At 44.9% G+C, this 26,875-nt stretch overlaps 1 protein-coding gene across 1 annotated transcript in view; it reads left to right on the plus strand.

Annotated features, from left to right (window-relative positions):
* Nucleotides 1-2,076: 2,076 nt before the first annotated feature.
* The window catches only part of PDILT (protein disulfide isomerase like, testis expressed), a gene marked incomplete at its 3' end in the record, with an annotated part of 37,161 nt that continues 12,362 nt past the window's right edge, over nucleotides 2,077-26,875 (plus strand). Inside the window, exons 1-4 of the mRNA XM_082858183.1 lie at nucleotides 2,077-2,281; nucleotides 17,022-17,228; nucleotides 23,461-23,594; nucleotides 24,508-24,645. Coding sequence (XP_082714309.1) covers nucleotides 2,080-2,281; nucleotides 17,022-17,228; nucleotides 23,461-23,594; nucleotides 24,508-24,645 — 681 coding nt within the window. The 5' untranslated portion in view covers nucleotides 2,077-2,079. The remainder of the gene's footprint in view (nucleotides 2,282-17,021; nucleotides 17,229-23,460; nucleotides 23,595-24,507; nucleotides 24,646-26,875) is intronic.

A 26,875-nucleotide genomic window follows, 5' to 3' on the forward strand; every position in this document is an offset into this window, starting at 1 on the left:
CTCCTTTGGGGAAGGTAGCTGTTCCTTCTGTCAACATGTTCTTCCAAACCTAGGGTTTATAGCATAAACCTTTGAGTAGTCAAAAGCCCTTTTCTTTGAAAAGCCCAGTTCTTGCACCTGGAGCTCTGGCTTGCAAGTGTCTTGTTCCTGCTGAGTTTCAAAGGCCTGTTTTGCAGCCCTAAACCAAAAATCCGATTCTGTTCTCTCTTGCCAGCCTCGGTCCTCCCCTCTGAGACAGGATGTGATTGAATGGCGGATACCAGGGGTGGTGGTTGGGCGGAAGCCTCAGTTAGTGTCTCAAAACACTGTTCACTACATCAGTTTTGCAGGGGGACACTAGAGAGGCAGTACGTTATTGTGGTTAAGGGCATGGATTCTGTAGCTAGATTGCCTTGTTTAAAATCCTGACTCTGTCACTTATTAGCTGTGTGGCCTTGGGCAAATCACTTAACCTCTACGTGCCTCATTTTATACTCACTAAATGGGGATTACAATATTACCATACTTACCTTGTAGAGTTGTCATAAGAGAGGTGATGACGTGGAATGCATTAAAACAGCACCTGGTACATGACAAGTATGTTTAGTTACAGGTATTTATAAAATTTAGCACTTGAGAATTGGTCACAATTCTTTATGTATTAGACCAAAAAATTACAATAGAAGATCTACTTTTAAAAAATCCTCAGATAGTGTGCCAAACATATTTCCCAGGGAAATATCAAGTATCTATTCATTCATGTTCATTTTCCTATCATAAATGCCAGGTGCTAGGAATACAGCGCTCAACGAAGGAATTCAGTTCCTTATACGTTTAATCTGAACTTGCTATATGTCTTCTTATTTAAAACACTTGGGTAGTCTGTATGCTACACAGGAAAATGGCTCTATGCTTGTGGAGAACATGCAAAGATCTGTGACAGTGATCCTATGCTTTAAATTATTAGGGAAAACCTATGTTATCAGGGAGAGTGGAACTTACAGAGAGGCAGCTGCTGACCCAAACCATTCTAACAGATAAGAATTGTAAACATAGATAAATAAATAAAAAGAAAAAAGAAAAGAATGAGAAAAAAAGAGGAAAGGAAATCATGTCATAGATCTAATATGTACTCTTATCAGAAGGTATCTGGGGTATATTTCATCTCATTGAGTAAGACAATCGGAACAATGAACAGTACACATACCTAATTCCACTTATGTTTACATATGTACATTCAAATATACATTCATACGGGCATTTTCAACATCAGTAAAGATTCATTCCAAACTGTTAAGAGTCACTTTCTCAGGGGTGGTGTTATGGGAGAAATTTTTATTTTTATTTTTTTTTTTTTCGCGGTACGCGGGTCTCCCACCGTTGTGGCCTCTCCTGTTGCGGAGCACAGGCTCCGGAAGCGCAGGCTCAGCAGCCATGGCTCACGGGCCCAGCCGCTCCGCGGCATGTGGGATCTTCCCGGACCGGGGCACGAACCCGCATCCCTTGCCTTGGCAGGCGGACTCTCAACCACTGTGCCACCAGGGAAGCCCCTATGGTGATTACTTTTAAAAGAAATATTTACACTTGAGAAAATTTGCTCAGAAATCCAATGGGGTACACTGTCAAGTAGTGAGCTGCCCATCAAAAGAGGTATTCAAGCAGGAGCTGGAGGAGCATGAAGCAGAGGCTGTGATAGGGATTGGACCAGTCATCTCTGAGACCCAGAGGCTCACCCTGGGATTCTGGACTGGGTTTCATATCCGAAAAATTCTCACCTAGTGTCCGGGGAGCCAGTGGGCTTGAGTGGCTGGCATGTGATTTGGCTTTCTGCTGCTGCAAGTGGGACCGTGCTCCTCTGAACTAACCCTGCGCCGTTTCCGTGGGCCCTGAGGTTAACCTAACGCTTTGCCTCTCCTTTGCCAGCTTGCTTTGCTGAGCTGTGGGCACTGCTAGCGGGGGCAGTGGGACATGCTCAGGCTATGTTCTCCACATCAGAACTGACCTGGCAGGGAAGGAGATGGGGAGGGAGTGATGACATGGGGTCCCACCACCTGTGTTGATAAGGGTTCTTGTTCTTGTTCCTGTCCCTGCAGGACAGCAATGGAGCTGCTCTGGATGTCTCTGCTGCTGGTGGCCTCTTGTGTCGGCACTGTCCAGGGCTCACCAGAGGTGGACGTCAAGGAAGCCAGCATCAACATGTCCCAGCCCTTGCACATCCTGGTGGAGAAAAACCTGATGGTGCTAACACCTGCCGGCCTGACCCAGATGCTGAATGAGACCCGCTTCTTGATGGTGCTCTTCCGTGAGTGTCCCTCACTCCTGGGCAGTGGGTGATGGGTGGGCTGAGACCTGCCCCCTTTCTCCTGGCAGCAAGAGGAGTTTTATTTATTTATTTATTTATTTTTGGCTGCACTAGGTCTTCGTTGCTGTGCGTGGACTTTAGTTGCGGCAAGCAGGGGTTACTCTTCGTTGTGGTGCGCGGGCTTCTCGTTGTGGTGGCTTCTCTTGTTGCAGAGCATGGGCTCTAGGCGCGCGGGCTTCAGTCATTGTGGCACGTGGACTCAGTAGTAGTGCCTCGGGGGCTCTAGAGCACAGTCTCAGTAGTTGTGGCACATGGGCTTAGTTGCTCCATGGCAGGTGGGATCTTCCCTGACCAGGGCTTGAACCCGTGTCCCCTGCACTGGCAGGCGGATTCTTAACCACTGTGCCACCAGGGAACTCCCCAGAGGAGTTTTAAATATTGCTAAACACATGAGAACACGTTTTAATAATAATTTTAAAAATAATATATATAATGTCATCCTCAATTTACAGATGAGAATACTGAGGTCCAGGGAAATTAAGCAATTTGCAAGATACTATGTTGCCACTCTTGTCTTGATTTGTATCTGGCTCCTCTGTCCCACTGAAGGCAAGAAGCCAGGATTTACCCTCAGGTGTCTTTACTATTCTGAACCTCAGTTTTCTCCTCTGTAAAATGGGCGTGAACATAAGGGCCACACTGGATGATTGTGAAGACTAAATAAGATCGCGTGTTAAGTTGCTGGGACACAGTTATGGGCACGCTCTTGAGAAAGACTTTTAGATCATCACCTCTACTGTCTGAAGTTTGCATGCCCACGCTTATTCGTTAGGCTTTGCATCAGCCCGCATTTTGATAGAGAGAACAGACTTCTTTTTCCTGAGACGTTGGCACAGACCTGTCTGTGCCTTAGGACAGGGTAGAAGGGGTTTTCCTAACAGTCACATAGTGAGCACTTACTGTGGGCCAGGCACTGTCCTTATAGCCCAGTAAATGTCATATAATCCTTACAATGACCCAGTGTGGCGCCACTATTTGTCTCGCTATTTTGGGACATTTCACAATTGAAATTGAATTTACATCTGCTCTTGAAAAAACAAAAGTTCTGGAAGCACTGGCTTACATTCCTGCAATGTGACAGTTGGCTGGAGCTGAATAACGATTTCCCGTTTTGATCAGAAAACATACTTGTCAGTTTACCACATCTTGGCTGGATAAGCCAATCCCACACAGTCACACCCCTGCCTCACTCCTCTGGTATCTGAGTTTGTGTCCCCTGCCTGAAATTCAGGCCTCCCAGCTCCTTCCTCAATCTTTGTCTCTTCTCATTCGATACATTCTCTCCGAGTGACGCCCCTTCAGTGGGGGAGTCGGGTAAGTGACAGTATCAGCAGCTCAGTTACCAGGGATCCCAGTGCTTCCTCAGCTGGCTTGTGCAGCTACTTCATAGCAACATAGAACAAAAACATTCTTGTTGTGCCCTTAACCTTGGTAGTTCACAGAAGGGAAAATCTAATTGGGTCATTTTGCCTCCATCCAGTGTGGAGCATGGCTGTTGTGTAAAGTTCCATCAAAATAGTTCCAAGCCTCTGACTTCCATCCAGCTCAGGCTGTTAATGGTTTGTTTCCTTCAAAGTGTCAGGATGCATGCCTAATTTTACTTCAAGCCCATGGAGCAAGACCTAGGAGAGATCCAGTTTGGGCCACTTTCTTTACACGAGCCTGTGAGCAGGACATGATTTCCACTTTGCTGAACTACTCCTCCAGCTGGTTCCCTGCATCCCTCATCCACACCAAGACTTGGGCCACTACTTGAACATTTGTTTTATGGTTGCTTTCTCAGAAGAACTGAGAACTCTGCAGCTGCTCTACCTGCTGTGGATTATGAGTTAATGGTTTGCACAGGTCAGACATCTAAGCCATCTTCTCTTTTTTGCTGCAGCCTTAAACCCTGAATCCTAGACCCTCAGACCCTCAGAAGGATTTAGAGCCACATTCTTTGCACGACACAACACACATCGCGACACTCATTTACCCTTCCAGAATGGCACAGCAGGTCGCCAAGCCTGGATCACCTATCCTGTCCGTGTGAGAATGCAAGCTCTGCCCGTGACTACTCTGTTTATTTTTAATGAACTTATTTATTTGCTTTTATTTTTGGCTGTGTTGGGTTTTCATTTCTGCACGTGGGCTTTTTCTAGTTGCGGTGAGCGGGGGCTACTCTTCATTGCAGGGCGCAGGCTTCTCTTGTTGCGGAGCACGGGCTTTAGGTGAGGGGCTTCGGTAGTTGTGGCTCGCAGGCTCTAGAGCGCAGGCTCAGTAGCTGTGGCACATGGGCTTAGCTGTTCCGTGGCATGTGGGATCTTCCCGGACCAGGGATCGAACCCATGTCTGCTGCATTGGCAGGCGGATTCTTAACCACTGTGCCACCAGGGAAGTCCTGACTACTGTGTTTTAATCAGGGCAGCAGGGCAAGTTCATGGCTCTTTGGGGCGATAACTGTTGTCTTGTAACTTAGGGATTGGATTGACTTCGAACCTGGGGCTACAAAGGAAGTTAATCCATTTTATATACTTTAATTGCACTTGATAACAACCAATTTGAATGGTTTAAATTTAAAGCCTTCCCACCAGCAGGTATTTCAAAGCGGTGAACACCAGCAGAGATGCTGTCTAAAAGACACTCCAACTCATTTCATTTGAGTATTTGATGCCTTCAAATACACAGTTTAAATCAAAATGAATTCTCAAAAGCTGGCAGACCCTTTAAAGTCACCTCTGGAAAAACGAATGACTTGGGGCAAGCATTATAAAAACTTTTTTCCCAGGAGTAAATGGCTTTTTACAAATAGGTCTTTCCAATATTGTCTCCAGGGAAATAGTGCCCTGGTAACTCTCAAATCCTTAGCTGCCGCCCACTTTCTCATCTCTCCAAGGACCCCAGGCTCAAGAGCCAACACCCAGGGTGATCTTTGCTCTTGGATATCCCTCGCACATCTCAATGCCACGTGTGTCCAAAATAGACCTCAGCATCTTTGATTTGCTCCAACGACAAGCTTCTGCTCACGTCCTGTCTTGACTGACAGCACTGTTATCCACATGATGTCAAAGTCAGAAATCCAAGATCATTCTTAACTCCTTTCTACTCTCGTCTCTAATCGTCACCAAATCCTGTTGAAACCACTTCCTGAAGCCCTCTGCAATCACTATTTCTCCCCATCCCCCTGCCGTGGCCTTAGTTCTGGCCTCACCATTCCCCGCCACGAACCACTGCAGCATCTTCTAGATGGTCTCCCTTCCCCCTCCAGTGCCGTCTCTACAGTGTACCCAGAGAAATTTTGTTTTCTAAAATGCAAATCTGATTGGGTCACTCCCTGATTAAAAACCCCCAAAGATCCTCTAAGTCCCCAAACTCCTTAACACGGCTAAAATGTCCTCTGCTTGACCTAACCAGGCCTCCTTCTCCACTCCACTTGAACTCTGTGCTCTGCACTCTGAGTGTGGCCACCAGGTAGGTCACACTGGCATTGGCCTCCTGGCCTTTACACTTGCAGTTCCCTCCACCTGTAGTGTTCTTCCTGAACTTCTTCACCTGGATTGTGAGGTTTAAGTTCATGGAATTGCTCTGTCAAGAGGCTGTGTCCACCTTACTCCTACCTAGGCCCTCCCACGCTCACTCAGCCCTCTGCACACTCCTTTTCATAGCATTTGCCACACTGTATTGAAAATGCTTTTTTTTTTTTTTTTTTTGCGGTACGCGGGCGTCTCACTGCCGTGGCCTCTCCCGTTACGGAGCACAGGCTCCGGGCGCGCAGGCTCAGCGGCCATGGCTCACGGGCCCAGCCGCTCCGCGGCATGTGGGATCCTCCCAGACCGGGGCACGAACCCGTGTCCCCTGCATCGGCAGGCGGACTCTCAACCACTGCGCCACCAGGGAAGCCCTGAAAATGCTTTTAAACTTGTGAGCTCCACCGGGCACAGGGGTCAAATCTTATTCATCTCTCTTTTTTTTTTTTTTTTTTTTTTTGCGGTACGCGGGCCTCTCACAGTTGTGGCCTCTCCCGTTGTGGAGCACAGGCTCCAGATGCGCAGGCTCAGCGGCCATGGCTCACGGGCCCAGCCGCTCCACGGCATGTAGGGATCTTCCCGGACTGGGGCACGAACCCGTGTCCCCTGCATCGGCAGGCGGACTCTCAAGCACTGCGCCACCAGGGAAGCCCTTATTCATCTCTTGATTGCTAACATCTGGGATTGTGCTTGGAGCATGGCAGGCCTGAGGAGATGCTGAATGAATAAATGAGCTTTCCTTTGGCCCACGATGTTCCCCATGAATGAGACAGGAGAAAAGGGAAGGCTACGTTTAGCAGAGAGAGGTCAAAATGAGACTTAACAAGAGCTGTTTCTGGGTTCATTAATTAGTAATTAGTAATCATCCCTAAAGCCGAGGTGGCAAGATGGTGCCCTGGGAGCAGGTTAGATGATGATGTAGATGGTGAATGAGAATGATAATGAGGACCACAGTGGTGATGATGGGGACGACCATTTACTGAGACCTGTATTCCAGGCACAGGGCTTGGTCTCATTGTCCCTGTCTTACATTTCAGAGCAGGTCTAACACTCAATCCATCTTAAACTGTGCTGATAATTGAGACATTCATTCATTCACTCAACATTTATTGAATACTTATTACATACCAGATATATTCTAGGCACTGAGTGGTGAACAAAGCAGACAGACATCCTTGCTTTTTGGAACTTTTATCCCAGGGAGGGGAGACTCAAGATAAACTGGTAAAGAAGTAAAAAAGGTAGCATATCTTCAGGGTAAAAGTACTATGGAGAAAAAGCAGAACTCTTAGGGAGTGCAAGGAGTGGGTGGAGGTACGGCTGTTGTTGTGGCCAGGGTGGCCAGGGAAGGCTTTCCTGAGAAGGTGACAACTGAACAAAGACCTGAAGGCAGTAAAGCAGCAACCTCCAGGAGAGCATTTCAGGCAGAGGGAGTGGCAAGTGCAAAGGCCCTGAGGTGGGAATCTGCAGGGTGGCTAAGCTGAGTTGTTGAAAAGTAGTGGGAAATAAGATCAGAAGAGTGAGGAGCAGAGTCTTTAGGGGCTTGTAGGTCACTGCAATGGTCAGAGAAATTTGTTGGCTGGCCCTTGAGGAACTAGAAAGGGTTGGAGACCACCCTGAAGTCCTTATCACTTGTGAGCACATCTGTACACTATAAATCACCCTATGGAATGGAGAGAGGGTTATTCTCAGAATCCTTTTCCATGCTTGATCTTGAACTTGTTCTAAAGTGAGGTTTCTCGTCCTCAGCACTATTGATATTTTGGCTGGCTAATGCCCCCCCCCTTTTTTTTAAACATCTTTATTGATGTATAATTGCTTTACAATGTTGGGTTAGTTTCTGCTGTATAACAAAGTGAATCAGCTATACGTATACATATGTCCTCATATCCCCTGCCTCTTGCACCTCCCTCCCACCCTCCCTATCCCACCCCTCTAGGTGGTCACAAAACACCGAGCTGATCTCCCTATGCTATGCAGCTGCTTCCCACTAGCTATCTGTTTTACATTTGGTAGTGTATATATGTCAATGCTACTCTCTCACTTCGACCCAGCTTACCCTTCCCCCTCCCCGTGTCCTCAAGTCCATTCTCTACATCTGAGTCTTTATTCCTTTCCTGCCCCTAGGTTCATCAGAACCTTTTTTTTTTTTTTTTTAGGTTCCATATGTATGTGTTAGCATACAGTATTTGTTTTTCTCTTTCTGACTTACTTCACTCAGTATGACGAACTCTAGGTCCATCCACCTCACTACAGATAACTCACTTTCGTTCCTTGTTATGGCTGAGTAATATTCCATTGTATATATGTGCCACATCTCCTTTATCCATTCATCTGTTGATGGACACTTAGGTTGCTTCCAGGTCTACTGTAAATAGTGCTGCAATGAACATTGTGGTACATGTCTCTTTTTGACTTATGGTTTTCTCAGGGTATATGCCCAGTAGTGGGATTGCTGGGTCATATGGTAGTTCTATTTTTAGTTTTTTTAAGGAACCTCCATACTGTTCTCCATAGCGGCTGTATCAATTTACATTCCCACCAACAGTGCAAGAGGGTTCCCTTTTCTCCACACCCTCTCCAGCATTTATTGTTTGTAGATTTTTTTGATGATGCATTCTGACCAGTGTGAGCTGATACCTCATTGTGGTTTTGATTTGCATTTCTCTAATGATTAATGATGTTGAGCATCCTTTCATGTGTTTGTTGGCACTCTGTATATCTTCTTTGGAGAAATGTCTATTTAGGTTGTCCGCCCATTTTTGGATTGGGTTGTTTGTTTTTTTTTTATATTGAGCTGCATGAGCTGCTTGTATATTTTAGAGATTAATCCTTTGTCAGTTGCTTCATTTGCAAATATTTTCTCCCACTGTGAGGGTTGTCTTTTCGTCTTGTTTATGGTTTCCTTTGCTGTGCAAAAGCTTTTAAGTTTCATTAGGTCCCATTTGTTTATTTTTGTTTTTATTTCCATTTCTCTAGGAGGTGGGTTAAAAAGGATCTTGCTGTGATTTATGTCATGGAGTGTTCTGCCTATGTTTTCCTCTAAGAGTTTTGTAGTGTCTGGCCTTACATTTAGGCCTTTAATCCATTTTGAGTTTATTTCTGTGTATGGTGCTAGGGAGTGTTTTAATTTCATTCTTTTATATGTAGCTGTCCTGTTTTCCCAGCACCACTTATTGAAGAGGCTGTCTTTTCTCCATTGTATATTCTTGCCTCCTTTGTCAAAGATAAGGTGACCATATGTGCGTGGGTTTATCTGTATAGGAATGCAAGAGATTTCTGAGTATTAATTTTGTATCCTGCTACTTCACCTAATTCATTGATTACCTCTAGTAGTTTTCTGTAATCCTAAAGTAGCATCTTTAGGATTCTCTATGTATAGTATCATGTCATCTGCAAACAGTGACAGTTTTACTTCTTCTTTTCTGATTTGGATTCCTTTTACTTCTTTTTCTTCTCTGATTGCCATGGCTAGAACTTCCAAAACTATGTTGAATAATAGTGGTGAGGGTGGGCAACCTTGTCTTGTTCCCCATCTTACAGGAAATGGTTTCAGTTTTTCACCATTGAGAACCGATGTTGGCTGTAGGTTTGTCATATATGACCTTTATTATGTTGAGGTAGGTTCCCTCTGTGCCTACTTTCTGGAGAGTTTTTATCATAAATGGGTGTTGAATTTTGTTGAAAGCTTTTTTTTGCATCTATTGAGATGATCATAGGTTTTTTTTTAAAATTTTTTATTTATTTATTTTTATATTTATTTTAGACTGTGTTGGGTCTTCGTTTCTGTGCGAGGGCTTTCTCTAGTTGCGGCAAGCGGGGGCCGCTCTTCATCGTGGTGCACGGGCCTCTCACTCTCACGGCCTCTCTTGTTGTGGAGCACAGGCTCCAGACGTGCAGGCTCAGTAGTTGTGGCTCACGGGCCTAGTTGCTCTGTGGCATGTGGGATCTTCCCAGACCAGGGCTCGAACCCGTGTCCCCTGCATTGGCAGGCGGATTCTTAACCACTCTGCCACCAGGGAAGCCCCTGATCACAGGTTTTTATCCTTCAGTTTGTTAATATGGTGTATCTCATTGATTGATTTGCATATATTGAAGAATTCTTGCATTCATCACAGTTTCACTTTCAGTGCTTGTGACTGGTCTGTTCATATTTTCTATTTCTTCCTGGTTCAGTCTTGGAAGGTTGTACTTTTCTAAGAATTTGTCCATTTCTTCCAAGTTGTCCATTTTATTGGCATATAGTTGCTTGTTGTAATCTCTTATGATCCTTTGTATTTCTGCAGTGTCAGTTGTTACTTCTCCTTTTTCATTTCTAATTCTGTTGATCTTAGTCTTCTCCCTTTTTTTCTGGCTAAAAGTTTATCAATTTTATTTATCTTCTCAAAGAACCAGCTTTTAGTTTTATTGATCTTTACTATTATTTTCTTCATTTCTTTTTCATTTCTTTCTGATCTGATCTTTATGATTTCTTTCCTTCTGCTAACTTTGGGGATTTTTTTGTTCTTCTTTCTCTAATTGCTTTAGGTGTAAGGTTAGGCTGTTTATTTGAGATTTTTCTTGTTTCTTGAGGTAGGATTTTATTGCTATAAACTTCCCTCTTAGAACTGCTTTTGCTACATCCCATAGGTTTTGGGATGTTGTGTTTTCATTGTCATTTATTTATAGGTATTTTAAAATTTCTTCTTTGATTTCTTCAGTGATCTCTTGGTTAGTTAGTAGCATATTGTTTAGCCTCTAAGTCTTTGTATCTTTTACAGTTTTTTCCCTGTAATTGATATCTAGTCTCGCAGTGTTGTTGGAAAAGATACTTGATAGGATTTCAATTTTCTTAAATTTACCGAGGCTTGATTTGTGACCCAAGATATGATCTATCCTGGAGAATGTTCCATGAGCACTTGAGAAGAAAGTGTATTCTGTTGTTTTTGGATGGAATGTCCTATAAATATCAATGAAGTCCATCCTGTTTAATGTATCATTTAAAGCTTGTGTTTCCTTATTTATTTTCATTTTGGATGATCTGTCCATTGGTGAAGGTGGGGTGTTAAAGACCCCTATGATTACTGTGTTACTGTCGATTTCCCCTTTTATGGCTCTTAGCATTTGCCTTATGTATTGAGGTGCTCCTATGTTGGGTGCATAAATATTTACAATTGTTATATCGTCTTCTTGGATTGATCCCTTGATCATTATGTAGTGTCCTTCTTTGTCTCTTGTAATAGTCTTTATTTTAAAGTCTATTTTGTCTGATATGAGTATTGCTACTCCAGCTTTCTTTTGGTTTCCATTTGCATGGAATATCTTTTTCCATCCCCTCACTTTCAGTCTGTATGTGTCCCTAGGTCTGAAGTGTGTCTCTTGTAGACAGCATGTATATGGGTCTTGTTTTTGTATCCATTCAGCTACTCTGTGTCTTTTGGTTGGAGCATTTAATCCATTTACATTTAAGGTAATTATTGATATGTATGTTCCTTTCACCATTTTCTTAATTATTTTTGGGTTTTTTTTTTTTGGTAGGTCTTTTCTTTCTCTTGTGTTTCCTGCCTAGAGAAGTTTCTTTAGCATTTGTTGTAAAGCTGGTTTGGTGGTGCTGAATTCTCTTAACTTTTGATGTCTGTAAAGGTTTTAATTTCTCCATTGAATCTGAATGAGATCCTTGCTGGGTAGAGTAATCTTGGTTGTAGGTCTTTCCCTTTCATCACTTTAAATATGTCCTGCCACTCCCTTTTGGCTTGAAGAGTTTCTGCTGAAAGATCAGCTGTTAACCTTATGGTGATTCCCTTGTATGTTATTTGTTACTTTTCCCTTGCTTCTTTTAATATTTTTTCTTTGTATTTAATTTTTGATAGTTTGATTAATATGTGTCTTTGTGTGTTTCTCCTTGGATTTATCCTGTATGGGACTCTCTGCTTCCTGGACTTGATTGACTATTTCCTTTCCCATGTTAGGGAATTTTTCAACTATAATCTCTTCAAATATTTTCTCAGACCACTTTCTTTTTCTCTTCTTCTTCTGGGACCCCTATTATATGAATGTTGGTGCGTTTAATGTTGTCCCAGATGTCCCTGAGACTGTCCTCAATTCTTTTCATTATTTTTTCTTTATTCTGCTCTGTGGTAGTTATTTCCACTATTTTATCTTCCAGATCACTTATCCATTCTTCTGCCTCAGTTTTTCTGCTATTGATTCCTTCTAGTGAATTTTTAATTTCATTTATTGTGTTGTTCATCATTGTTCGTTTGCTCTTTAGTTCTTCTAGGTCCTTGTTAAACGTTTCTTGTATTTTCTCCATTCTATTTCCAGGATTTGGGATCATCTTTACTATCATTACTCTGAATTCTTTTTCAGGTAGACTGTCTATTTCCTCTTCATTTGTTTGGTCTGGTGGGGTTTTACCTTGCTCCTTCATCTGCTGCATGTTTCTCTGTCTTCTCATTTTGTTTAACTTACTGTGTTTAGGGTCTCCTTTTCACAGGCTGCAGGTTCGTAGTTCCCATTGTTTTTGGTGTCTGCCCCCAGTGGGTGAGGTTGGTTCAGTGGCTTGTGTAGGCTTCCTGGTAGAGGGGACTTGTGCCTGTGTTCTGGTGGCTGGGGCTAGATCTTGTCCTTCTGGTGGGCAGGGCGACACCTGGTGGTGTGTTTTGGGGTGTCTGTGAACTTAGTATGACTTTAGGCAGCTTCTCTGCTAATGGGTGGGGTTGTGTTCCTGTCTTGCTAGTTGTTTGTCATGGGGCGTCCAGCACTGGAGCTTGCTGGCCGTTGGGTGGAGCTGGGTCTTAGTGTTAAGACAGAGATCTCTGGCAGAGCTCTCGCCGATTGATATTACATGAGGCTGTGAGGTCTCTGGTGGCCCAATGTCCTGAACTTGGCTCTCCCACCTCAGAGGCTCAGGCTTGACACCCGGCCGGAGCACCAAGACCCTGCCTGGCTGGCTAATTCTTTGCTGTGTGTGTGTGTGTGTGTGTGTGTGATGTGAGGAGGGTGTCCCTGCACTGTAGGGTATTTAGTAGCATCCCTTGCCTTTACTCACTAGATGCCAGTAGAATTCCAGATGTGACAACAAGTAATGTCTCCAGATATGGCCAAATGTGCCCTGTTGAGAACCACAGTCTAAAGAAATGCAGACTCCAGCTCCCTGTGCTGGGAGCTAATCTCCAGTCCCTACACTCACAGCTCCCCCATCCATCAGTCCCTACCGTGACCCACATTGGCTGCTCAGAAAAGGGAGACTGGGGTTATCTACTAAAGACCCAGGCAAACATTGATCTAGGTCCATTAGCCATTAACACATTTACACACCAAGCAGACAGTCAGAGAGCCACTGACAACTCTAATGCGACCCTGGGTCCCATTTTTTTACCCCAAAACCCACGGGAGAGCCACACAATAGGCCTCAGCCTTGTGTTGGATGACTTGGTGCTGGTCACCATTGTCTTCCTTCCCCCAGAACCAGAAGATCTGCTGAAGATCCTGATATCTCCGTAGGACTCTCCCTCCCCAGAGAGCGTCTGGTCAGAGCAAGACCAAGGATTTCCCCCATGTCATCATAATAGTGAATGTTTATTGGGCAGTTCTGTGCCAGAGCTTTGCTTACCTTGTCTTACTATGTAGGCTCATTCTAAGGTATGGGAGCTATTACCACCCCCATTCTATAGATGAGGAAACTGAAGTGCAGAGATGTTTAAAAAACACCTTGCCTGGACCACCAGTGCTGTAAAGCCACCATAACTGTCTCTGTTTTATGAGGCAACCTAAGGAATTCATGTTAATTGAGTGCCCACTATATGCCAGAAGATGAACCTTAGGTGGAGTTAGAACCTGAGGAGGGCTATACCTATAGGAGCTCTCAGCCTCCCAGCGAAAGGCTCCCTGCCTGTCCACTGTCCACTGGGCACTGCTTTGCCCAGGTTCCAATGAATGTACAGCTGAGTTGTGTCTCCATGCCTCATGAGACAGGCACCAAGACCTGAGGGGTGTACGCATCCATTTCACCTTTACACACTCAGGATTCAAGGCTCCAAAGCCCTAAAGGCAAATTTTAAAAAGACAGAAACTAGTAAATAGTACTGTAAATTGTAAAGAGTGGATTTGGCTCTCCAGAGTCTATCTGCTTTGATGAGAACCACTCAGAGCAGGGGAGATGGGAAACCCACCCCTCCAGGAAAAAAGGAACATTTTTCAGACCAGCTTACCTAGGAGGTCAGTTAGAGCATGGATCTCGGAGTCAGTCAGCCATGGAGCTGCACTCAGCCTAATGCTTGCTAGCTGTGAAACCTCTGGGCTTCCGTTTCCTTGTCTAACATTCCTCACCTGTAATAGCAGATGACTCATAGCGTTGTTCTGAGGATTCACCAAGATAATACGTGTAACACTTAGCAAAGCACTTGGCATAGTAAGTGTTCAATAAACGTTGTTATCTTGTTATCATTACCACCACCATCATCACCATCATCATCCTTCTGGTTGCTCAGGTCAAAAGGTCAGAGTCATCCTTGATTTCTTTCATTTACACTCCACCTCCAATCCGTCAGTAAATCCTGTCAACTCTTCCAAGATCCCTCTAGGCTCTGACCATTTCTCACCGCTCGCCTGGTTCAAGCCATTACTATCTCTCACCTGGATTATTACAGTGGCTCCAGCTATCTCCTTTTTTCTCTTTGGTCTAATCTCCATATAACATTCAGAACAATCCAGTAAAAGAGTAAGTCATCACATCTAACTCGGCTCCAAACCCTCCAGTAATTTCCACAACCCTCGGAGGAAAGGCCAAAGTTTATTCGGTGGTCTACACGGCCTGTGTCACCTGACCTCACCCCAGCTCACTCTGTTCCAGACCCAATGGATTTCTTGTCATCCCTCAAACATGTTGCACGTGCTCCCACCTCAGGGCCTTTGCACGTACGGCTCCTTTGTCTGGAACTCTCTCCCTTCTGTAAGCAAGCACACAGCTTGCTCCCTTATCTTCTTCAGTCTTTATTAAAACGTTCCTTCTCAGTGAGGCCTCCTTTCGCCTCTCTACATAAACTCCATTCCCCTGACACTCCCAACTTGCACCTCTGCTTCTTTTTTCTCCATAGCACTTAGCATCTAACATAGAATGTAGTCTGCTTCTTTATTTTGTTTTTTTTCTGCCTTCTCCAATGAGAGCAGTGATTTTTATCAATCTGTTTGTTGTTAAGTCCCCAATACCTAAAACATTTCCTGGCACATGGAAGATTCTAAAAAAGATTTGTCAGATGAATGAGTGAATGAATCCCATTACCGTTACTGTTAGGTGCCATCCATCCAGCTCTCAGATCCCAGCTGTCACAACCTCTATCTCTCACTTCCATTTTGGACACTGAAGACCACTGGGCTGTGTGTGGAACCTCAAAAATTCCACTGTTTAGACAAGTGTTTCCCTTGCCCCAAGCTCGTACCCTTAGAAACTCTGATTTGGATGCTATGTCAGTTAGCAGCCCTGAGCCAGGCACTGCCGACTCCACGAGGGAGGCAGAGGAGAAGCCTGCAGGCCGGAGTGGCTGGCAACAGGCCAGCACCTGCTGGTGGTGATGGATGGGGGTATCGAAGGCGATGATGGTGACAAAGCAGGCCGTGGAAAGGCATCGATCTACAAGGGAGGCAAAAATTCCCACTTCCTGTCCCTTGATTGGGAGTTTAATGAAAACGATCATTCACTTTCGGGTTCCATCACTGGAGCAGGTGTGCTGACTGGCAATAGGGCGTGTGCCAGCTGTCCCAGGCCTAGCCTTCTGGGTTTTGCTTTACAAAAGCCCTCTCTGTGGGACTTGGAACTTGCCCATAGCATTGGAAGTGATTTGCACTTTTTCCAAATGCTCCAGATGGACAAGGGAGTTTGAAAAAGATAAACTGTTCTGGCTTGAAAGGGAATTAATGGCCCCCTGCCCTGGCTCGGCCCACCTGCTGCAGACACCAGTCGGTGAGGGACCAGCGAGGGGCCTGCAGTTTCACAATCCTCTCAGGAGGAAGGGAGGCAAAACTGCCTGCCTTTTAGCCCCCACCCCACCCCCCCATTTAGGCCAGGAAGACCTCTCCTGCTGCTGGGATCACATGTCAGGCCCCTGAGGCTCTTTCCAGAAAAGGGCTCCTCACTCCAAATGCCACCCCGCTGCCCAGCAACATGATAGTGTCAGGTCTCTTCAACACCCCAGACCAAGGGGATGGGCTGAGTGCGTAGGAGATCATCATAACCTCCCTCCATCCTTACCCTTCCCACATCTGGCTGCCTTTCCACGAGAGAGTCCCCTGCTGTATTACATGCGGTTACAGGGCAACTGGAGGGGCCCAAATTGGCCTGTTAGGTCCAGGAAGTTCCACTAGATGGCATTCTCTCTCTCTCTCTCTCTCTCTCTCTCTCTCTCCTCCCCTTCCTCCTTCCCTCCCTCCCCCTTCCTCCCTCCCTCTCCCTCCCTCTCCCCCTTCTCTCTCTCCCCTCTTCTCCCTCCCTCCCTCCCTCATTCCCTCCCTCTCTCTCTCTTTCTCTCCCCCTCACTATAACTTCTGATAGAAATTTTACAATAATAATGGTGCTAGTAAGAATACATTATGTACTGACCAAGTTCTAGGCGTTGTGCTAAGGGTTGGACATGCCCAGTGGAGGTTAGAGAGCAAGCACTCCGGAGCCAGAGCGAGTGGGTCCCATCCTGCTATACCTCCTGCTGCCATGGGGCCTCGGGCAAGTAGGTGTCATTTCAATTGTGCAACAGTTTCCTCATCTATAACAGTGAGATAATAATAGCAGTACCTATCCCATAGGGTACTAGGAGGATTAAATGGCTTAATCCATGTAAAACTCTGAGAAAGTAATAAGCACAATACAACTGATTGTAAAATAAATCTTTTGACAACTTCACAAGGTAGCCACTATTTCCCCACTTTATCTATGAGGAAATTGGAGCTTCAGGAGATTAAGTTGCCCAGGGTTGTATTGTTTCCAGTGTTACTGAACCCAAAGAAACCTGATGTGTGTCTCCCAAACCGACCAATTTCCTGAACCGTGTGTCTCACATCTTGTCACATTTCTGAATCTACCCACTAGCAGTGGGGCACCAGAAAAGCCCCGGAGCTAAGCAGGCCAGACAAAACCTCCTCCTTGGGAGACAGGGATGCAGGAAAAGCTCTAGTGAGTTCTGTCTTCATACTGCCTCTTTCAGACAACCCATCCTCAGAGCAATCCAGGGACTTAGCTGAGGAGCTGGGCAAAGCCGTGGAGATCATGGGCAAAGGCAAGAACGGGATTGGCTTTGGCAAAGTGGACATCACGGTTGAGAAGGAACTTCGGAAGGAGTTTGATGTCAAGAAGGCCCCGGAGTTGAAGCTGTTTTTTGAGGGCAATAGATCGGAGCCCATCAGCTGCAAAGGTAATGGTACTTCCGTGTCAATCAAGGTAACGCTAACTATGGAAACACAAACATCTGCATTTCAGTGGCTTAGCAGAATTACAAGTTTATTTCTTGCTTGCACGGAGCCCAGTTAGCAGCCAGAGGGTGGAGATGAGGGGACTCTGTTCCCCACAGTCTTTCAAGGACCCAGGTCCCTTCCAGCCTGTGACGTCCTCCCCTAGGACCCCCGAGCTTCCTGCCCTTCCCTCTGTATCTGGCCAGCTATTGGTGCCGAGAGGCAAAGGGGCGCCACCAGTGGTGTCCGTGGCCCAGGCCTGGAGATGGCGAATATCGCTCCACCCAACAGAAAGGCTGGGAAATACGGCCCTGCTCTATGTCTAAAGGAAGTAAAAGATTTCGGTGGACGTGTAGCCGCCTCCACCACAGCTTGCATCTCAGCTGGTGAGCTCTGGAGGCACCATGACGTGGGATAGGGATGCACATGGCTTATAAACTATAGAGACCAGAGAGTGAGGTCCCCACTCACCTATCTCCCCACTCCCACCACACTCTTCCACTTTAGAATGATTTTGACAGGGTCCCAGGCCGAGGAAGCACTGGTTGCTCGAAACGGAGACTGGGAGTTGCTAGAACAAGACGGGCTTGAGACAGGGTGACTACCAAACCCTTCCGCTTCTATCATCCTCCATTTAGTTAACTCATTCATCTACTTATTCTACACCCTTTTATTTAGAACCTACCGTGTGTCGTATCCTGATGTTGTGGAAATTTGAAGAATTTTGTGCTTCAGTGTGACACATAGCAGGTCCTAAGTTTAAAGAGTGTCAAATATATGGTTGCATAAACGTATGCACAGTGGATGGATAGATGGATGGAGGGAATAAAACTAATGAACACAGAAGTGCCCAGCACAGCCCTTACTATGTTAGTAGAATGTTCCCATTGTGTATGTTGAATGATTGAATCTCAGAACACTGAGTTTGTATTTTTCAGGGCCTGGCGTTTAGCAGGTTTGCAATAAGCCTGTTGGAGAGTTGTTACAAGAACCAAAGGGACAGCGGGGAGAGGGCCACCATGTACAGGGGCTGCAGGATGCCTTGCAGTTCTCAGAATGGACACAAAGGGGGTGTGAGACACACAGGCCAGACTTGCCGAAGAGCCAGCCTCAGGGCAGGCTGCATAAAAGACTTGGAGCCTTGAGGCTCCCAGCTGGTTTGTATGAGGCTGGTGTGTGCAAGGGGAAGAGAAAGAGATGGGGAGAGAGGGCAGGAGTGAGAGAAGGGACAAAAACTGCTGCTTCCTGTGCACCAAGTGACAACCCTCAATGGCCACCCACTGACCCTAAGCGAGGAGCCCTTTGTGATGTGTTGGTTTGGGGGAGGGCTGTGAAGAAACCAGAAGCCCCAAGTTACTTTGTCAAAGTCCATATCTCCTCATGGAGTGGCTCAGGCTCTGGGATGCCTTCGCCTCCTGAAGGACAGGTGAGGTCCAACTCCACTTAGAGGTAAGAAGGTGACAGCATAGCGACTTCCAGACTGTCTGAGCTCCCTTTGTGCTGGGAGCCAGGCCTGGAACCTCCTCTGCCATTCAGGAAGCTTCACTATCACCTCCTCCAGGAAGTCTCCCCTGACTGCCTGGGTCGGGGTGCCTGCACCGTTTCTGTGGTCCCACAGCACCTGTGCTTCCCCCTCAAAGATCTCATCTCACAGAATTGTATCTCTTCCTCACTGTCTACTCAACTGACAGCACAGGGCAGAGGCCAATCTCACCTCATTTCCTGGGGTCTCCTAAAAGGCTGCCACAGCTGGTGGACACCTCGGCTTCAAATCCTCACTACATACCTGAGGAACAATCACTTCCTCCTGTTGAATTCTGATTTCCTCATCTGTAAAGTAGGGATGGTAAAGACATCTACCGCCAAGGGTTCCTAGGAAGAAAGAATAAGTCTGCACGTGTCTGAAGCATTTACTGTGTTCCAGGCACTGTTCTAGTCCCTCCTCAGGTGTCATAACAGTATAGGAGGTGCTTTTACAGATGGGGAAACTGAGGTGCAGAGAGTGGAATAACTCTCAAGGCTCCCCAGCTAAGTAGCAGGGGGATCCACACATATTTTCTCTAAAGGACCAGAAAGTAAATATTTTAGGCCTGACAAACCAATCTCTGTTGAAACTATTTAACTCTGCTGATGCCGTGAGAAAGGAGCCATACACAAACAAATGGGCGAGGCTGTGTCCCTATAAAACTTTATTTATAAAATGAGTTGGCAGATCAGGTTTGGTCCCTGGGCTACAGTTGACTGATCCCTGCTGTACACTGTGCTGTCCAGATGTGGTTATTATTATCCTCAATATCCTATTAGTTTCCTGACCCTAGTCTAGTGCCTGGAACACTTAGGTTTTTAATGCATATGTTGAGTTTGAATGGGGTGGAATTGCAAGGGCCCCACAATTAAGGAGCCAGCCCATATTTGTACTGGGCCTGACCATCCCCTTCTTCCTCAGTATTACCCCCAACCATGGAAAGAGGCAGTGGGATGCCGGGACGGAGCCAGAGCCCAGAGTTTAGGACGAGCGCTAGCTGTGAGAACTTGAAGCAGCCTCCATTTCTCACTTCCTAAAAAGAATGACTAAGGCCAGTTCTGCCACTTGACAGGGCTTCCCTGAGCTAAGGGAGCGGCGGTACTTTACTGGCCTCTTGCACTGTGACTTTTACGAAAACTTCCCTCAGAGGCAGGTGGGGTTTAGTGGTTGTTGTTTCAAGTCCAGGTTCTCCTCTGGTCTCCAAGGACTGATGGTGGGAGACTTGACCTTGGCCATCTCCCTGGAGGGAGGGGGACTCAGGCTGCCTCCAGGCCTTCAATTAATGCTGCATTCACAGCTTGTGCCTGGAAATATGCAGCGGAGCTCTGGCCCCAGTCAATCATTGACGCGGCATTCATACCTCGGTTGTCGCTGTGTCCTCAGGCTCAGAGCCGAGCACCAGGAGAGGGACCTGCCTAGTGGGGACAGTGCCCGATTGGCAGGAGCTCAGAAACAAGCTGTTTGCCAAGTTCAGAGCTATCTCGGTCCTATGGGACCCAGAAGGGCCAACGGAGCTCATCCATCCCAGAGGAGAGGGTCCAAGATCAAGTTCCCTCAAACCGAGTTATCTAATGATTCATTCACCTCACCCATTCATCCCATAACTATTTCCTGAGCACCTACTGTGAGCCAGACACTGCAGGATGTAGGGGAGGAAAATGTTTCCTTTCTTCCCTTCTAGGTTCTTTGGCTGGTCTAATAATTAAATTGACATAAGAAAGAGTAAAAGAAGAAAAACAAATTTAATTTGATAACGTACAGGAGTCCCAAAGATATGAGGCTCAAAAAAGTGACCAAAACAGGCAACTTTTAGACAAAGAAACAATAAAGTTGTGAAGAATTGACAGGGCAAAGGTGTTTGGGCTTGGGGGGAGCAAATTAGTGAGGAAGTAACAAGGTTTTTTTATACAACCTTCTTGACCTTAAATCCCTATGTCTGGTGATAAGGATGTAGTCTACCGTCCTGGTATAGGGAGGGTACCTCTACATGGGAGATTTATTTCCCGCTTTCGAAGGGACAAAGGAGGGTCAGACATCCTTCTTGCACAGGCTATTTCTCAAGTAACTTTAATTCAAAATAATATGCCAAGATAGTAGAATTTGAGGGGGCATATTCTGTTCCCCCTCAGGAGCTACTGAGAAAGTTAGGAAAAAATCATAGCTTCAGAAACAGACCCAGTGAAGAAAATACAACAGGTCATAAAATAGAGAATGATTGAGGGGAGAGTAAGAAAAGACCAAATTAAGAATTAAATAAGCAGGGTGGGATGCCCTTGAGAGCTGAGAGGAAAGGACAGCCCGGGCAGAGGGACAGGTGGGCGCCAAGCCCAGTGTGCCGATGATAAGGATGCGGCTGGAGTGCGGACAGGGGGAGAGAGCAGCACAAAGGGAAGTCCGAGCAGTGGTTCTGAGGGCCTGTAATTCAGACCCATTTGGAAGGGTTTTATTCACCTTTCTTTGGTATTTTCAGAATTTCTAAACCAATTCCTTTTCAGGTCACTTAAGACATAACTTCTTCAGGCAAAGCCTTCAAGACAAAGAGTTTGTTTTCATGATATGTGCCTCTTTCTTCCTAAAAGATGGCTTGGACGACTGTGAAAATAGAAACTCAGCCTTGGGGCTGGTGTCCAGGAGGAGGGAGTGACTGCAGTGGGTGGAGAGCCATGGTCTGAGGGTGGCATGAAGCCTCCCCCGCCCCCTCTGTCCCTTGAGACCACCACATCATCCTCTTACGAACTTTTAGAGGCCTGATTCACTGTGGCTTTTTAAATGGTCTAATCTGTATCTACTAAAGCTGGACACAGCGTCCCCATGACTAAAAATTCTTCTCCTGGGCATGTACCCAACAGAAGTGCATACAATGTGCCCCTAGAGACATGCACAAGAATTAATTCTTAATAGCCCCGAACTATAAACAAACCAAATGCCCATTAACAGAGAATGGATAAATAAGTTGTGGGATATTCACACAATGGAATGCTACACAGCAGGGGGAACGAATCTACAGGTGCAACATGGAGGCATCTCACACGTATAGTGAAGCCCGATCCTAAACACATACTGTATGACTCAATAGAAAGTTCAAGAGCAGGTTAGAAGTTAGGATAATGGTTTCCTCTAGGTGAGGGTTGGGTAGTGGCTGGGAGGGGGCACCATGGAGATTTCCGAGGGGCTGATAACGTTCAATTTCTTTATCTGGGTGATATTTATACATGTGTGTTCATTTTATGAAAATTCATCAAACTATACATTATAATTTGTATACCTTTATGCATGTAAACATACTGCATTATAAATTTTTAAAAGGCCTAATGTTCTTAGGAAAAGTAAGCAAACATACTGAAAATAGTGTCCTTTCCAGTCGATTTAGCAACTCAGTGTGCATTCCTCAAGCCCCAGGCAGCAATTTGTCCTGCCACAGGGCCTTTGCACAGGCTGTTTTCTCCGCCTTTCCTTTTCCAGTTGCTTCCTGTTAACTCCTATGTATCCTTCAGTTTTCAGCTCATAAGTGATTTCCTCCAGGAAGCTCTCCTTGACTTCACAGTCTAGGTCGTGTATCTTTTATATAGGTTCATAGAACTTTGCTTTTGAATACTTACTTTGGGTGTGATTTTACCCTTGTTTGTGCAGTTATTGGATAGTTGTCCTCAGAACAGAACGAGAACAGAACAGAACAGAACGAGAGCTGCATAGTCTTGTCTCTGCTCACCATTTTATCCCCAGGACCAAGCACAGCATTCAGTAACGTAATAGGCACCCAATGCATATTTATCAAATGAATGAACGAGTGAAGGAGTGAAGAATAAAGGCCTTTGTATTGGCTTTTCTGGCCAACCCAATATGTTGTCCAAAGCTACTCACAACAAACATTGCTTTAGCTCATAAACTCATTTTAAACGATCCATTATATTCTATAGCAGGCCTTGACAGAAAATAATATTTTACATTACCTGCCACCATATGAAACTGATGATCCTAGCAAACACAAGGCCATTTGTAGCCTTGAGTACACTCTGGCACACCATTATGTCTCCCCAGATATGGTAGATGTGTCCCGATTTTAGATGCCTTTTGTGTGCTTGGCACTTCCCATATGATAGCTGAGAAATGGAAGTCAGGGTGTATGACCTCATGGACATCTAGGTCTCAGCTAAGGAACTGGAGACACAAGGAGATAATGGAATTCTCCCAAGGGTGCAGAGCTAGCTGGCCTTTTTAATTACATTTTAAAACTTTATGTTTTAAAAAAATAAATCCATCCTCCTGTCACTTTGAAGGGTGAATAAGAAAACACAGCTGGGCACGCTTCCTCCGGGTTTGATTCCCAGCTTCACTAGCGGAGTGGCCAATGGCAAAGTTGAACCTCAATTTTCTCATCTGCAAGATTGGGAGAATATGTATCCCATAGGGTTATTGTGCGGATGTAAGACATGCAAAATGCTCAGCCCAGTGCCCGGTCCTTGGTAAGTGCTCAGTCAGGTTTAGCTGCTGTTGTTAATGTTCACGTTTTGGGGCTCGGGTGGGGAGGAGAGGAGAAACTGACCTTGGACTTCAAGGGGTGGGAATCCAAGACAAGAGGTTTCTACTCATTTAACCTGGGGAAGACAGGACTTGCTCCAGTTCGAGAGGAAACTTCTGTGGGATCCATTTAATTGTATGTCTCTCTCCAGGAGTGGTTGAATCTACTGCCTTGGTGGTTTGGTTGAGAAGACAAATTAGCCAGAAAGCATTTTTGTTCTCTGACACCAGTGAGATAGCAGACTTTGTGAATTCCAGGCCCTTGGTCATCATCGGCTTCTTCCAGGTACTGCATTCAAGAGGTGGGAGGTGGCTTCTCAACTGATGGGGAGTCCTGTGTCTGAGAGGGTGGGTAGGGTGAGGAGAGGTCTCCCATTTAGGTTAATTCCATGCCCATTCTTCCTTTTTCAATGAACTGGTTTTCTGGGGGAACTGCAGGATAGAAAATAAAGAAGAAACGGAAGCTGAAATGGTAAGAGAAGCTAACTACAAAGGTGGACGGTAATGGGAAGAGAGGAGAGGAGATTGACGTATTGAAGTGGTTTGGATAGTATAACTGAGCTTTTTGAGGTTCATTTAGAATATCACTGAATGATAAATGATTTGCAAATTGCTCTTGCTTTCGGAGAATGAGTCTCTTATACATCTTAACTCATTTCCTATAACTTTGATGACTCTTCCCCTTCTCTGAGTAGAAGTCAGAACTTTGGGATTATATTTATACAAGGGGAGAGTTTGTACCTTTTTCTCTCCCATCCTACATTTTGACATCGTTTTTGGCCCCAATTTTCTTTCAAGCTAAAGAAGAAGGCTGAAACTACAACCGTACCGTGATATCAAGTTCATATTTGGTACCACATGTGGTCAAATCAGGGGCCTCTTCTGAAAGCAATTAAGGAATAAATGTTAAAAAGTCTTAACACCTGTGTTAGAACAGCCTTCACTCTAATACTTGGGAAAGGTCAAGTTTATCGATTCTCTCCATTCATCTCTGTGGATTTGCCTATTTTGGGCTTAGTCATAGCCATAGAAGTATTCTGGGTATGAAACATCCATGAAAGTGGATTTAGGTGGCCCAGCAAAACCACAGAACTTGGAAAGGTGAAGAGATGAATTAGTCACTATTTTCACCCTGTCCTTAAAAAATCCAGGCATTTTGCTTCCCACCAAAGCCTCATCAGACATCTCTCCCCAAACAGGATTTAGAGGAAGAAGTAGCAGAGTTGTTCTATGATGTGATCAAAGACTTCCCAGAACTAACGTTTGGAGTGATTTTGATTAGAAATGCCATTGGGCGTTTCCACGTCACCCTTGACAGTGTTCTGGTGTTCAGAAAGGTAGGACTTTGGTCTTATTGCTAGTGAGGGGGCTCTAGTTCAAAATAATGAACTATGTGTGTATGTATGGGCTTTGGGTATAAATTCTGGTTCTGCACTTGTGAACTAAGGGGCATTGGACTAGTCAGTTTCTGGGAAATCAGAGTCTCCTGTTGTCTCTCTGGCCTTTCTAGCCATTTTCCATTGGGAGTTCCTCCTTTCCTTAACCAGTAAATGACATTAATTAAGGCTCAATCTTCTGCCTCGAGTTTTCCTCTGGTCCATCTCCCTTTCCTCATCACCCATGACGTACAAATCTCCGTCTCCAGCCAGACTTCTCTAATCTCCAGACCTTTATATCCATCACTAGATGTCTCAACATGGCCATGCCTAAAGTCATAATCTCCCCTCCAGATCCTCTTCTAGTGTTTTTTCTCTCTTAATGAATGGTGTCACCATCTCTCCCAGCTCCTCTGTAAGCAAAGCCAGAACACCTAGGCATCATTCTAACACCTCCCTCAAAACCAATCCATCAGCCCAATCCCATTGATTTCTAAATCCAAAATATCCTGTGAATCTATCCATTTCTTTCTACTGCTACCATCCTAGATCAAGTGACCATTCATATTCCATAGCCTAATACAACGTACATCCAACTGGTCTACCACATTTTATCTTGTCCTCTAAAGAAAAATCTTTCCGAAATTAAAATCTGATGGTCGCTTTCCTCCTTCCAACTGAAAGCCCTTTAACTGATTCCTATAATGTTTAGGATAAAGATAAGTCCCTGATGAGGCCCACGAAGCCTTCCACAGTCTAACCTCTATTACAAACCTTCCTCCTCTTTCCCTCTGGGATCTAGATCTGAGCTGTCCAATATGGCAGCCACTACTCACATGTGACTGTTTACATTAAAATTAAATTAAAATTTTAGTTCTTCAATCAAGCTAGCTATTACCGGGTGGATTGTGGCTACTGTATTCAATAGCATTTCCAGATTTACAGAGCATTTCCATCATCACAGAAAATTCTATTGAACGGTGTTACTCTAGACACTGTGGTCTGGTTCCTGGAACATGCATTACTCCCTCGCCACGCAAAGCTAAATCCTTACAATAACCACATTGCTTATAGACATGGCTCAGAGAGGTTAGGTTACTTGCCTAAGGCCACACAGGAAGTAGGTGGAGTGATATCCAGATGCTGGTTGACTCTCAGAGAGGTCTTCTCATAGAGAAGACTGTGAGCCATTGTGTTTTACTTAGGCCCATGGAAGTCATTGAAAGATTCTAAGTTGGAGAATAAAATAAGCTGATTTGTGCTTTGAATGAACATAGAGTCCAGAAATAGATCCAAATGCATATGGAAATTTAGTATATGATAAAGATGATATTTTAGACCAGTAGGGAAAATAGTATACAATATGCTAGTCATGTTATTCAATGACTAGCATTGGGTAGCCATTTGAAAGAAGAAAACTAAAGCTAAATCTATATATCACTCCTTCCACCAAATTAAATTCCAGATTGATCCCTGATTTAAAAATATAACAATAAAACTGTGGAAAGACCAGAAGATGCCATGGGAGAGACTGCTTTCTAACCTTGGAGGGAGGGGGAAAGCCCCTTTATAAAGCATGACAGAAACCCCAGAAAGTATGAAAAGAAATACTGATAACTTTGGATCATACAAAAATTTTAAAATTCTGCAGAATAAACCCAATCACAAAATCAAAAACCAAATAGCAAACTTGGAAATGCATTTAGGAGAGATTTGGTCTCTGTTAATGGTCAAGAACATGGGCACTAGATTCAGATTGCCTAGCTTGGAATCTTGGCTTCACCTCTTACTACCTTAGCAACCCTGGGCAAGTCACTTCACTTCTCTGTGCCTCAATTTCCTCAACTGTAAAATGGGCAAAATAATAGTATATAGCACAATGAGATGTTATGAAGATTAAATGAGTTAATACATATAACATATTTAGAACTGTGGCTGGTATAACATGAGCTCTCCATTAGTCTAATTAGGATTATTAAACTATTGTTACGGCCAGGAAAGAGTATAGGCTTTATCCAGGGGACAATAGGGCCTATGAAGTGTTTAAGCAAGAGTTGCATTTTAACAACATCACTCTGGCTGAAGTGTAGGAGATAGATGGAAGGGAAGCAGGGGGAGAAATTGGAAGACCATTAGGAGGCTTTTGCAGGAGTCCGAGGATTAGGTTTGGACTAGAGGGTGGGATTGGCAT

This window comes from Leucopleurus acutus (assembly GCF_964270905.1).
Source record: "Leucopleurus acutus genome assembly, chromosome: 16".
Classification (NCBI taxonomy): Eukaryota; Metazoa; Chordata; class Mammalia; order Artiodactyla; family Delphinidae; genus Leucopleurus; species Leucopleurus acutus.